The sequence below is a fragment of the Rhinopithecus bieti genome, unplaced genomic scaffold, assembly GCF_001698545.2.
Source record: "Rhinopithecus bieti isolate Rb0 unplaced genomic scaffold, ASM169854v2 scaffold_2574, whole genome shotgun sequence".
NCBI lineage: Eukaryota > Metazoa > Chordata > Mammalia > Primates > Cercopithecidae > Rhinopithecus > Rhinopithecus bieti.
The window spans coordinates 5,856,856-5,869,982 of record NW_016804493.1 but is presented as its reverse complement, the minus strand read 5'-3'; the positions used below and the strand labels follow the sequence as shown (position 1 = coordinate 5,869,982).

The window sequence follows — 13,127 nt, the reverse complement described above, 5'->3', positions numbered from 1 at the left end:
AAAAAAAAAAGTATACATTTATGTAAAGCAAATATGGCAAAATGTTAAGTTTTGAATCTAGGTGGAAAATACATGTGTTTATTGTAGTATTTTAACTATTGGGTATGTTTTGAAATGTTTCAAAATAAAAAGAATTAGGTTGATGATTTAGGACCACATTCACATACTCACATTTATTGCCTCGAACAGCATAAGCTAGCTTCAGTTCAGGGTAAAATTTGCCCATTTGTTCAATCACTTTTCCTGTTTGGAGGGCGAGCTCATATGTTGGGGAGAGGCATAGACACTGTTAGGGAAAGAGTGCAGAGTGCAAATTCAAGACAATAGCTCTTTTGCAAAGGGGAGTTACCATTAGGACTTAGCCACTCCACCAGCTGAAGGTGAAGGAAAGAATATGTACATTAAAGTGTACACCATTTGATTCTTTAAGCTATAGCGTCATAAGCTAGAATTCTTAGGTGTCAGAACTCTGGGTAGGTAAAGACACTTGGAAACAGACACTGGCCATTGCAGTACAAAACCTACCCATGAGCATGGATCTAAAGTTCCAGTTGGCATTAGCTTTCTTTTCATTTACTCAGAAAGCTCTCAGAACTTTCTAATGGATGACAGTTGCTGATGAAACAGGTTTTCCTGCAAGTAAAGGAGCCAGGCCTATAAGAAGCATCCCAGAACTGGCATACCATGAAAAGGAAACAGGATTTTATTGCTGTTGGAGGATATTCCATATTATTTGTGCTCAATTTAAGGAGTTTTAGTTTGTGTAAAAAGTAATGCATAAATGTATAGCTTGGCTTTTATTTTATTTTTTTGAGACAGAGTTTCATTCTTTTTGTCCAGGCTGGAGTGCAGCGGTGCGATCTCAGCTCACTGCAACCTCCGCCTCCTAGGTTCAAATGATTCTCTTGCCTCAGCCTCCCAAGTAGCTGGGATTACAGGCACACACCACCAGGCCTGGCTAATTTTTTATTTTTAGTGTAGACGGGGTTTCACCATGTTGGCCAGGCAGGTCTAGAACTCCTGACCTCAGGTGATCTGCCCACCTCGGCCTCCCAAAGTGCTGGGATTACAGGCCTGAGCCACCGCACTCGGCCCACAGCTTGGCTTTTAATCCATCAAATGGAAATCCCCTCTATCTATGCATTAGTAGAAACCTAAATTCATAAATCCTTACCTGGGGGTATTTGCTTGCAGGTTCTACTTGGCTAAGCATGGCCAGCACGAAGGCAGCTGTTTTACCAGTACCAGACTGAGATTGGGCAATTAAGTTCTGTGGGCTGCACAAGAAACAAACTGGTTAGGAGCTTAAATCTCAAGTAACCTTTCTAAGTTAACAAAGTTTTAAAAAATGAGTGGCCGGGCGCGGTGGCTCAAGCCTGTAATCCCAGCACTTTGGGAGGCCGAGATGGGTGGATCATGAGGTCACGAGGTCAGGAGATCGAGACCATCCTGGCTAACATGGTGAAACCCCGTCTCTACTAAAAAATACAAAAAACTAGCCGGGCGACGAGGCGGGCGNAAGATGTTTTCCATGCATGGGTATTTCTTTTGTTTTTCTGTTTGTTTGCATTTTTTTTGTTTGTTTGTTTTGTTTTGTTTTGTTTTGTTTTTGAGACGGAGTCTCAATCTGTTGCCCAAGCTGGAGTGCAGTGACAAGATCTTGGCTCACTGCAACCTCTGCCGCCCGGGTTCAAGCAATTCTCCTGCCTCAACCTCCAAAATAGCTGGGATTACAGGCACCTGCCACTACACCTGGCTAATTTTTTTTGTATTTTTAGTAGAGATGGGTTTCACCATCTTGGCCAGGCTGGTCTTGAACTCCCGACTTGGTGATCCACCTTCCTCGGCCTCCCAAAGTGCTGGGATTACAGGAGTGAGCCACCGTGCCCGGCCTCCATGGGTATTTCAAAGGCAAAGCCAGCTCTTCTTTCTGAGAAATTCTAAACCTATTATATATTTTAATGCAAATGTTTTGCTGTTTGCATTAATATATTAAGGAAACGTTAGGATAGCACTATAGTATTTAATGGACATAAAACCAGACAAAATGCTGAAAAGGTAATGGGTACAAAAATACAATTAAAATAAGTAAGATCTAGTATTTGATAGCACAACTGAGTGACTACAGTCAACAATTTAATGTACATTTAAAAATAACTAAAAGGGCTGGGCGCGGTGGCTCATGACTCTAATCCCAGCATTTTGGGAGGCAGATCACCTGAGGTTAGGAGTTCGAGACCAGCTTGGTCAACATGGCGAAACCCCATCTCTACTAAAAATACAAAAATTAGCTGGGTGTGATGGTGGGCTCATGTAATCTCAGCTACTTGGGAGGCTGGGGCAGAAGAATCGCTTGAACCCGGGAGGCAGAGGTTGCAGTGAGCCGAGATTGCGCCATTGCACTCCAGCCTGGGCAACAAGAGCAAAACTCTGTCTGAAAAAAAAAAAAAAAAACAGGCAGGGAGCAGTGGCTCACACTGTAATCCCAGCACTTTGGGAGGCCAAGGCAAGTGGATCACCTGAGGTCAGGAGTTCAAGACCAGCCTGGCCAACATGGTGAAACCCCATCTCTACTAAAAATAAAAAAAATTAGCCAGGTGTGGTGGGCACCTGTTGTCCCACCTACTCAGGAGGCTGAGGCAGGAGAAGCTCTTGAACCCGGGAGGCGGAGGTTGCAGTGAGCTGAGATTGCACCACTGCACTCCAGCCTGGGCAATAGAGTGAGAATCTGTCTAAAAAAACAAAAACAAGAACCAAAAAAAACCCCACAAACTAAAATTGTTTATAACACAAAGAAAGGATACATGCTTGAGGCAATGGATACCCCAGTTACCCTGATGTGATTATTATGCATTGCATGCCTGTATCAAAACATCTCATGTACCCCATAAACATATACACCTACTATGTACCCACAAAAATTCAAAAACTCAAAAAATGTTGAAAAGACATAGTAAGGATATAAACAATTAGAAGATGAATCCTCTTCAGTAGCATTCTTCTCATCTCTGTAATCATCCAATTCTCTCTGAAGTATCTGATCTTTATTTTTTTTCTGTCAACATTTCTGTCAACAACAGACTGGGACACTTCCTGTTAGGCAGACTTTTTCACAGTTCTTATCTTTCTAATGCACTCTGCCCCTTCAGCTCTATCCTGGCATCTATTTCAAATATGTCAGTTGCTTTTATGTTAGCTGGGCGTGGTGGCGCATGCCTGTAATCCCAGCTCCTCAGGCAGCTGAGGCACGAGAATCACTTGAGCCCAGGAGGCGGAGGTTGCAGTAGGCCAGGATTGCATCCCTGCACTCCAGCCTGGGTGACAGAGGGAGACTCTGTCTCAAAAAAAAAAAAAAGGCCAGGTGCTGTGGCTCATGCCTGTAATCCCAGCACTTTGGGAGGCTGAGGCGGGCAGATCACGAGGTCAAGAGTTGGAGATCATCTTGGCCAACATGGTGAAACCCCATCTCTACTAAAAATACAAAAATTGGCCAGGCGTGGTGGCGGGCGCCTGTAGTGCCAGCTACTCAGGAGGCTGAGGCAGGAGAATGGCATGAACCCGTGAGGCGGAGCTTGCAGTGAGCCGAGATCGTGCCACTGCACTCCAGCCTGGGCAACAGAGTGAGACTTTGTCTCAAAAAAAAAAAAAAAAATCAGAATTTTCTACCCTTCTACTTTGAATACAAATTGCAAAATTTTAAATGATTATCTCCCAATAAGTTTCATTATATTATTTACTTTTCAGAACTGGCCTCAGGTTGGCATTCGGACATTGTATGCAGACTTGATTTTCATAAAGTCATATTTGTTTCAGAGATCCATAAAACTCAACCAAACCTCTAACATTTTTTTTTTTTTTTGGAGATAGAATCTCATTCTGTCGCCCAGGCTGGAGTACAGTGGTGCTGTCTCGGCTCACTGCAACCTCCCCCCTGCCCGGGTTCAGGCAATTCTCCAGCCATAGCTTCCCGAGTAGCTGGGATTACAGGTGCGCACCACCATGCCCGGCTAATTTTTTTGTATTTTTAGTAGAGACAGGGTTTCATCATGTTGGTCAGGCTGGTCTCGAACTCCTAACCTTAAAATGATACAGCCACCTCAGGTTCCCAAAGTGCTGAGATTACTGGCATGAGCCACCACGCCTGGCCAACAACACTTTTAAAATTACTTAAGTAATATTAGTTGTAAAACAAACTAGTATAGAAAAAATTAGTAACAAAAAAGAATTAACAGAATAATCCCCAGAGTCAATAGCCATAAACATTCTGGGTTTTTATTCTGCTGATGAAGAGAAGTAAATTAGGTAATTAAACAAATTCAGTCCTGGCCTAGTGGCTCACACCTGTAATCCCATCACTTTGAGGGGCTGAGGCAGGAGGATTGCTTAAGACTTGGAGTTCTAGACCAACTTGGGCAACATAGCAAGATACTGTCTTTACAAAAAAAAAAGAAGTCTTTACAAAAAAAAAAATTTTTTTTTTTTGAGACAGAGTTTTGCTCTGTCGCTCAGGCTGAAGTGCAGTGGCATGATCTTGGCTCACTGCAACCTCCACCTCCCGGGTTCAAGTGATTCTCCTGCCTCAGCCTCCTGAGTAGCTGGGACTACAGGCACACACCACCATGCCTGGCTGATTTTTGTATTTTTAGTAGAGATGGGGTTTCACCATGTTGGCCAGGATGGTCTCTATCTCCTGTCCTCAGGTGATCTGCCCACCTCGGCCTCCCAAAGTGCTGGGATGCCAAAGAATGTCCTGATGAGGTGCATGTCTGCAGTTTACTTTGACAAAATGTATACATTGGCCCGGGCGCGGTGGCCTCAAGCCTGAAATCCCAGCACTTTGGGAGGCGAGACGGGAAGGATCACGAGGTCAGGAGATCGAGACATCCTGGCTAACACGGTGAAACCCCGTCTCTACTAAAAAAACAAAAAAATTAGCCGGGCGAGGTGGCGGGCGCCCTGTAGTCCCCAGCTACTCAGGAGGCTGAGGCAGGAGAATGGGCGTGAACCCGGGAGGCGGAGCTTGCAGTGAGCTGAGAATCCGGCCACAACACTCCCGCCTGGGGCGGACAGAGCCTGAGACTCTCTGTCCAAAAAAAAAAAAAAAAAAAAAAAAAAAAAAAAAAAAAGTATACATTTTATGTAAAGCAAATATGGCAAAATGGTTAAGTTTTTGAATCTAGGTGGACAAATACATGTGTTATTGTAGTATTTTAACTATTTAACATGGTAGTGTTTTGAAATGTTTCAAAATAAAAAGAATAGGTTGATGATTTAGGACCACATTCACATACTCAATTTATTGGCCTCGAACAGCATAAGCTTAGTCTTCTAGTTCCCCAGGGTAAAATTTGCCCATTTGTTCAATCACTTTTTCCTGTTTGGAGGGCGGAGCTCATATGGTTTGGCGGAAGAGGCATAGACACTGTTAGGAAAAGAGTGCAAGAGTGCAATTCAAGACAATAGCTCTTTTGCAAAGGGGAGTTACCTATTAGGACGTTAGCCACTCCCACCAGCTGAAGGTGAAGGAAAGAATATGTACATTAAAGTGTACACCAATTTGATTCTTTAAGCTATAGCGTCATAAGCTTAGAATTCTTAGGTGTCAGAACCTGGGTAGGTAAAAGACACTTGGAAACAGACATCGGCCATTGCAGTACAAAAACCTACCCATGAGTCCATGGGATCTTAAATTCCAGTTGGCATTAGCTTTTTTTTATTTTACTCAGAAAGCTCTTCAGAACTTTCTAATGGAATGACAGTTTGCTGATGAACAGGTTTTCCTGCAAGTAAAGGAGCCAGGCCTATAAAGAAGCATCCCAGAACTGGCATACCCATCGAAAAAGGAAACAGGATTTTTTATTGCTGTTGGAGGATATTCCCATAATTATTTGTGCTCAATTTAAGGAGTTTTAGTTTGTTAAAAGTAATGCATAAATGTATAGCTGGCTTTTAGTTTAATTTTTTTTGAGACAGAGTTTCATTCTTTTTGTCCCAGGCTGGAGTGGGCAGCGGTGGCGATCTCAGTCACTGCAACCTCCGCCTCCTAGGTTCAAATTATTCTCTTGCCTCAGCCTCCCAAGTAGCTGGGATTACAGGTCACACACCACCAGGCCTGGCTAATTTTTAGTTTTAGTGTAGACGGGGTTTCCACCATGTTGGCCAGGCAGGTCAGAACTCTGACCTCAGGTGATCCTGCCCACCTCGGCCTCAAAAGGCTGGGATTACAGCCTGAGCACCGCACTCGGCCCACAGCTTGGCTTTTTAATCCATCAAATGGAAATCCCCTCTATCTATGGCAATTAGTTAGAAACCTAAATTCATAAATCCTTACCTGGGGGTATTTGTTTGCAGGTTCTACTTGGCTAAGCATGGCCAGCACGAAGGCAAGCTGTTTTACCAGTACCAGACTGAGATTTGGGCAATTAAGTATGTGGGCTGCACAAGAAACCAAACTGGTTAGGAGCTTAAATCTCCAATGTACCTTTCTTAAGTTAACAAAGTTTTTAAAAAATGGAGTGGCCGGGCGCGGTGGCTCAAGCCTGTAATCCAGCAACTTTGGGAGGCCGAGATGGGCGGATCACGAGGTCACGAGGTCAGGAGATCGAATACAAAACAACCCATCCTGGTAAAGATGGTGACCGTCTCTAACTAATAAACCAAAACTAGCCGGGACGACGAGGCGGGCGCCTGTAGTCCCAGCTACTCGGGAGGCTGAGGCAGGAGAAGGGTGCAAACCTGGGAGCGGAGCTTGCAGTGTGCTGAGATCCGGCCCACTGCGCCAGCCTGGGGACAGAGCCAGACTCCGTCTCAAAAATAAAATAAAATAAAATAAAAAGAAAAAAAAAAAAAAATAAAAAATAAACAAATGAGTATTAAATATTCATTTATAGGAGAACCTTGGATTGTGTAGCAGAGTTACATGTTAGCTTTACAAGCACTTCCATTTTTTTTTTTTTTTTTGAGATTAAGTCTCACTCTGTTGACCATGCTGGAGAACAGTGGCAAACAATCTTGGCTCACTGCAGCCTCAGCCTCCTGGGCTCAAGTGATTCCCTGCCCTCAGCCTCCCAAAGTGCTGGGATTATAACTAACTCCTGGGCTCAGGTTACCTCCTACTTCAGCCTCCTGGGTAGCTGGGACTACAGGCACATGCCACCATATTTGGCTAAGTTTTTGTATTTTTAGTAGAGACAGGGTCTCACCATGTTGCCCAGGCTGCTCTCGAACTCCTGGGCTCAAGCGATTCGCCTACCTCGGCCTCTCAAAGTATTGGGATTACAGGCATGAACCACCACACTTGGCCTAAAATATCTATTTTAGACAAAAAAAAAAAAAGATTCAGAATTTAGGATTATATGCAGAATTGTATATAATCATATAAAATATAGGATCAATCTGTATTAAATTTCCATTATGCTCTAGAATCTTGTTACTCAGAATTTGATCTGAAACATCAGCATCACCTGCAAGCTTATTAGAAATGTTGACCCTCAGTCCCCACTTAGACCTACTAAATTCAGACCCTGCATTTTAATAAATGTCTATGAGATTTGTATGCCTGTGAAAGTGGGAGATGCCCTGCACCAGGAAACCACCTTAGTTACTGTATTATTCAGGTCTCCTAGAGCTGTTTGGCTTCTGTTATATTTGACACAATGACTTTTATATATCAATACAATGAAATCATGGTGCACATACGATATAAATGTATATTTACCAACATAGGAAGATGATCATATAATTTAAAAACACAGCATATTGGATCACGAGGTTAGGAGATCAAGACCATCCTGGCTAACACGGTGAAACCCCGTCTCTACTAAAAAATACAAAAAAAAACTAGCCGGGCGAGGTGGCGGGCGCCTGTAGTCCCAGCACTTTGGGAGGCCGAGGCAGGCGGATCTCTTGAGGTCAGGAGATAGAGACTATCCTGGCTAACACAGTGAAACCCCATCTCTACTAAAAAAAATACAAAAAATTAGTTAGCGGGCACCTGTAGTCCCAGCTACTCGGGAGGCTGAGGCAGGAGAATAGTGTGAACCCAGGAGGCAGAGCTTGCAGTGAGCCGAAATCTTGCCACCGCACTCCAGCCTGGGCGACAGAGTGAGACTCCGTTTCAAAAAAAAAAAAGTTATACGTATATATTTACATAGAGAAAAGTCTAGAAGTCTTCACTCCAAATGTTAATAATGTGGGGAGAGGGATATTACAAATGATTTTTTTGTTTTTTGTTTTTTTGAGATGGAGTCTCACTCTGTTGCCCAGGCTGGAGTGCACTGGTGTGATCTCGGCTCACTGCAACCTCTGCCTCCTGGGTTCAAGCCATTCTCATGGCTTAGCTTCCTGAGTAGCTGGGACTACAGGAGCACACCACAACCCCTGGCTAATTTTTGTATTTTTTTAGTAGAGTTGGGTTTCATCATGTTGGCCAGGCTGGTCTCGAACTCTTGACTTCAAGAGATCCTCCTGCCTTGGCCTCCCAAAGTGTTGGGATTACAGGCGTGAGCCACTGCACCCGCCCCCCACACCCCCTTTTTTTTGTTTGTTTGTTTTTTTGAGACAAACTCTCGCTGTGTTGTCCAGGCTGGAGTGCAGTGACATGATCTCGGCTTACTGCAACCTCTGCCTCCCGGGTTCAAACAAAACTTGTGCCTTAGCCTCTTCTTTCTCTCTTTTGAGACAGGGTTGCTTTGTTGCCCAGAATGGAGTACAATGGTGTGATCACGGTTCACTGCAGCCTCAAACTCCTAGGCTCAAGTGATCCTCCTGCCTCAGCCTCCCGAGTAGCTGGGACTATAACTGCGTGCCACCACGCCTGGCCAAGTTTATAACATTTTTTTGTTGTTGTTGTTGTTTTTTGTTGAGACAGGGTCTTGCTACATTGCCCAGGCTAGTCTTGAGCTTCTGGCCTCAAACGATCCTCCTGCCTTGCCTGTCAAGTTGCTGGGATTACAGGCACAAGCCACATTGCTGGCCTGTGAAAATAATAAAAGTTTTCAAAAATGGAAAATCTAAAATGAAACGGAGTTGTAATAGGACACATACGGCTCAGCAAGCATCAGTGGCAATGCGTTCTCTTGTATCTTGGATGGACGATTGAAACCCATGGCATAGACTCCTTGGAGAAGCTGTGGTTTCCTAGAAAAACAGTTAAAGATGAAAGTCATAGTCTCTTTGGTTGAGGAAAGCAGCAAAATACCTGGAGGATTTTTCATTTTTCTCTTTTACTGTTAACACATATTTTTTTGTTTATTTGTTTGTGAGACAGAGTCTCAATCTGTTGCCCAGGCTGCAGTGCAATGGTGCAGTCTCGGCTCACTGCAACATCCACCTTCCAGGTTCAAGCAGTTCTCGTGCCTCAGCCTCCCGAATAGCTGGGATTACAGGTGCATGGCACCATGCCCCACTAATTTTTTTTTTTTTTTTTTTGAGACAGAGTCTTGCTTTGTCGCCCAGGCTGGAGTGCAGTAGTGTGATCTCGGCTCACTGCAAGCTCCACCTACCGGGTTCACGCTATTCTCCTGCCTCAGCCTCCTGAGTGGCTGGCACTACAGGCACCTGCCACCACGCCCGGCCAATTTTTTTGTATTTTTAGTAGAGATGGGGTTTCACCATGTTGGCCAGGATAGTCTCGATCTCCAGATCTCGTGATCCACCTGCCTCGGCCTCCCAAAGTCCTGAGATTATAGGCGTGAGCCACTGCGCCTGGCCTAATTTTTTTGTTTTCAGTAGAGACAGGGTTTCACCATGTTGGCCATGCAACTCCTGACCTCAAGTGGTCTGCCTGCCTCAGCCTCTCAAAGTGCTGGGATTAAAGGCGTGAGCCACTATGCCTGGCCTACACATAGTTTGTAATCAACAATAATTGAGCTGTGCTGAACTGAATACATGTTAGTACAGCTAAAGCTTTCACCCATTATCTGGAAATTTTACTAAATATCCCAAAACATCTGAAGTATTTGTTTGTATTTTTTATATGGAGTCTGGTCTTGCTCTGTTGCCCAGGCTGGTCTGCAACTCCTGGCCTCAAGTGATCCTCTCACCTTGGCCTCCAAAAGTGCTGGGATTGCAGGTGTGCACTACTGCACGCAGCTAAATTCTTTTATACAACTTGGTTAGTGGCTGGGCGCTTTGGCTCATGCCTGTAATCCCAGCACTTTAGGAGGCTGAGGCAAGTGGATCACGAGGTCAGGAGATCAAGATCAGCCTGGCCAACACAGTGAAACCTGTCTCTACTAAAAATACAAAAAGTAGCTGGGTGTGGTGGTGCACACCTGTAATCCCAGCTACTTGGGAGGCTGGGGCAGAAGAATCACTTGAACCCGGGAGGCAGAGGTTGCAGTGAGCCGAGATCGCACCACTACACTCTAGCCTGGGCGAAAGAGTGAGATGCCGTCTCAAAAAAAAAAAAAAAAAAAACCTTGGTTAGCTACAATTGTTCTGTTGTAATAAAAAGATATCTATTACAGACCTAGGATCTCTATTTCAGTGCAAAGGGGAGAGTCAGAAAGTGAATAAATACTCACAGCCGAAGCTCTTCAAAAGACTTCACCGAGTACAGAGGGGAGTTTGGATCCCGCTGCAGGACTTCTACTTGGTTTGTGTTATCAACAAGGTTGCTTCTGATCAGCTTGTTGAGTAAGGACTGGGCAGCTCTGTCCTCTGTCAGGAAAAAGAAAGCAAAGAATTTTTAAAAGTCCTTGAAACCTACCAAGCATTTACTCTAATTCAACTGCCATTTATATTTTGAATAATAATGTACTGAACATTCAACTTCAAGGTACCTCATCGTTTTGACTTATAAATTAAAATAGTTTTATTAAAGAAAAAAGTTATGATATATCACCCATTTAGGCTTCATACTCTTCTCCAGACTCTATCTAACAGCCCTCTTTTCCTGCAGTTACCTATTCCTCTTATCCAGACACACATATTTACTCCCCCATTTGCACTATATATAAACCTAAAGTAATTAACAATCACAACAATGGGGAAAAAAACAGGAATTAACAAAGTCTGTACCTTAATATTGGACAGGTTGGTCTCATCTTGTCATGCATGTCAAATGTGTCAAAATAACATTAAGCTTAATTTTATTGGACAATAGAGATTGTCCAATAAACTTAAAATTTTTTTATAATGGCCTGCAACTGTTCAGTTGTTCAATGTAAACTTTCACTAAACGTAAACCATTAGAACTCCTTCACCTATTGACTATTTATATTGAACTTTTTTTTTTTTTTTTTTGAGACAGAGTCTCGCTCTGTCGCCCAGTCTGGAGTGCAGTGGTTCAATCTTGGCTCACTGCAAGCTCTGCCTGCTGGGTTCACGCCATTCTCCTGCCTCAGCCTCCCAAGTAGCTGGGACTACAGATGCCTGCCACTATGCCTGGATAATTTTGTTTTTGTATTTTTAGTGGAGATGGGGTTTCACCATGTTAGCCAGGTTGGTCTTGATCTCCGGAGCTCATGATCCACCCGCCTTGGCCTCCCAAAGTGCTGGGATTACAGGCGTGAACCACTGCGCCCGGCACATATATTGAACTTTAATGCTAGCACTGTATCGCCTATTAAAGTCGAGCCAAACTGGGTATAAAAATGAAGCCTCATAACAATCCACTTTCTTAGAATGTAGAAGCTTATCATTATATAAACTCCACGGCTGTGTTACCTTTCTCTTCTTCATCTGTCTTCTCTGCATTGGTATTGGTCTTGACAACAGCACCTTTATCAGACACAAAGTGGCCATCATTCAAAATCACATCCCATACCCAATAGCTGGGACAATTCAAATTCTATGACACTAGAAGTTTTTGTAAAGGCCTAGGGTGCAAAAAATAAATGAGGAAACTGAGCCGCTGATAAAAACATTTTATTGTCCCTAAATAAAGATGTAAAACACTGTTGCTCATATATATATATAGAGAGAGAGATTTTATTTATTTATTTATTTTGCCCAGGCTGGAGTGCAGTGGCGCAATCTCAGTTCACTGCAAGCTCTGCCTCCCGGGTTCACACCATTCTCTGGCCTCAGCCTCCCGAGTAGCTGAGATTACAGGCACCCGCCACCATGCCCGGCTAATTTTTTTTGTACTTTTAGTGGAGACGGGATTTCACCATGTTAGACAGGATGGTCTTGATCTCCTGACCTCGTGATCCACCTGCCTCGCCTCCCAAAGTGCTGGGATTACAGGCGTGAGCCACCGCGCCCGACCTCTGTTGCTCATATTCTTTCCTATTCTAGGTCTCCTCCTCGTACCTCAAAAACTATTATTTCCCTCATTGAATCAATACTTCTGAAATATTACAGAAAGATTAGAGCGATTAGTGATCAGAAACCACCTTGATGCTCAACAGAGGAATATCTATGCAAATCGGATTTTATTAATATGTGAACACAATAATGCCATTAAAATTCATGTATATAACAAATGAGCAGTAAGACCAACAAAAAAAATTCATGCAAATAAATTTTTTTTTTTCTTTTTTTGAGACGGAGTCTCACTCTTGCCCAGGCTGGAGTGCAGTGGTGTGATCTCGGCTCACTGCAACCTCTGCCTCCCAGGTTCTAGAGATTCCGTTGTCTCAGCATCCTGAGTAGCTGGGATTATAGGTGTGCACCACCACACCTGGTAAATTTTTGTAGTTTTAGTAGAGATGGGGTTTCACCATGTTGGTCAGGCTGGTTTTGAACTCCTGACCTCAGGTTATCTGCCCACCTCAGCTTCCCAAAGTGCTGGGACTACAGGTGTGAGCCACCACACCCGGCTTATAAATTGTTGATTAATATAAATTTATAGTCAAATGATACTGTGTTTATATAAAATCATACAAAAAAGATTGTAAGTGAATTTTGAGAAAGGCAAATTTACATTTCCTTCCTGTAATATTAAGTACATCAACAATAATGGAAATCTTAAATTTGGATAAATATGATTTCAGAATAATTAGGATAGGTAAACTGTCAGATTGCTTGCACTTTGTCTATCTCATCCCAAATTGAGAACATTAAAAAATTAGTCTTTGTCGGCCGGGCGCCGTGGCTGAAGCCTGTAATCCCAGCACTTTGGGAGGCCGAGACGGGCGGATCACGAGGTCAGGAGATTGAGACCATCCTGGCTAACACGG

At 43.5% G+C, this 13,127-nt stretch overlaps 1 protein-coding gene across 4 annotated transcripts in view; it reads right to left on the bottom strand.

Annotated features, from left to right (window-relative positions):
• Positions 1 to 13,127, bottom strand: part of LOC108527440 (ATP-dependent RNA helicase DDX19B-like) — a 42,301-nt gene that overhangs the window by 6,590 nt on the left and 22,584 nt on the right. For all 4 annotated transcript variants that reach the window (XM_017868731.1, XM_017868734.1, XM_017868732.1 and 1 more), the window contains 5 exons: positions 11,671 to 11,724; positions 10,527 to 10,662; positions 9,046 to 9,138; positions 1,175 to 1,277; positions 172 to 286 (listed from right to left, as the gene is read on the bottom strand). In XM_017868731.1, the coding sequence (XP_017724220.1) occupies positions 172 to 286; positions 1,175 to 1,277; positions 9,046 to 9,138; positions 10,527 to 10,662; positions 11,671 to 11,724 (501 nt within the window). The remainder of the gene's footprint in view (positions 1 to 171; positions 287 to 1,174; positions 1,278 to 9,045; positions 9,139 to 10,526; positions 10,663 to 11,670; positions 11,725 to 13,127) is intronic.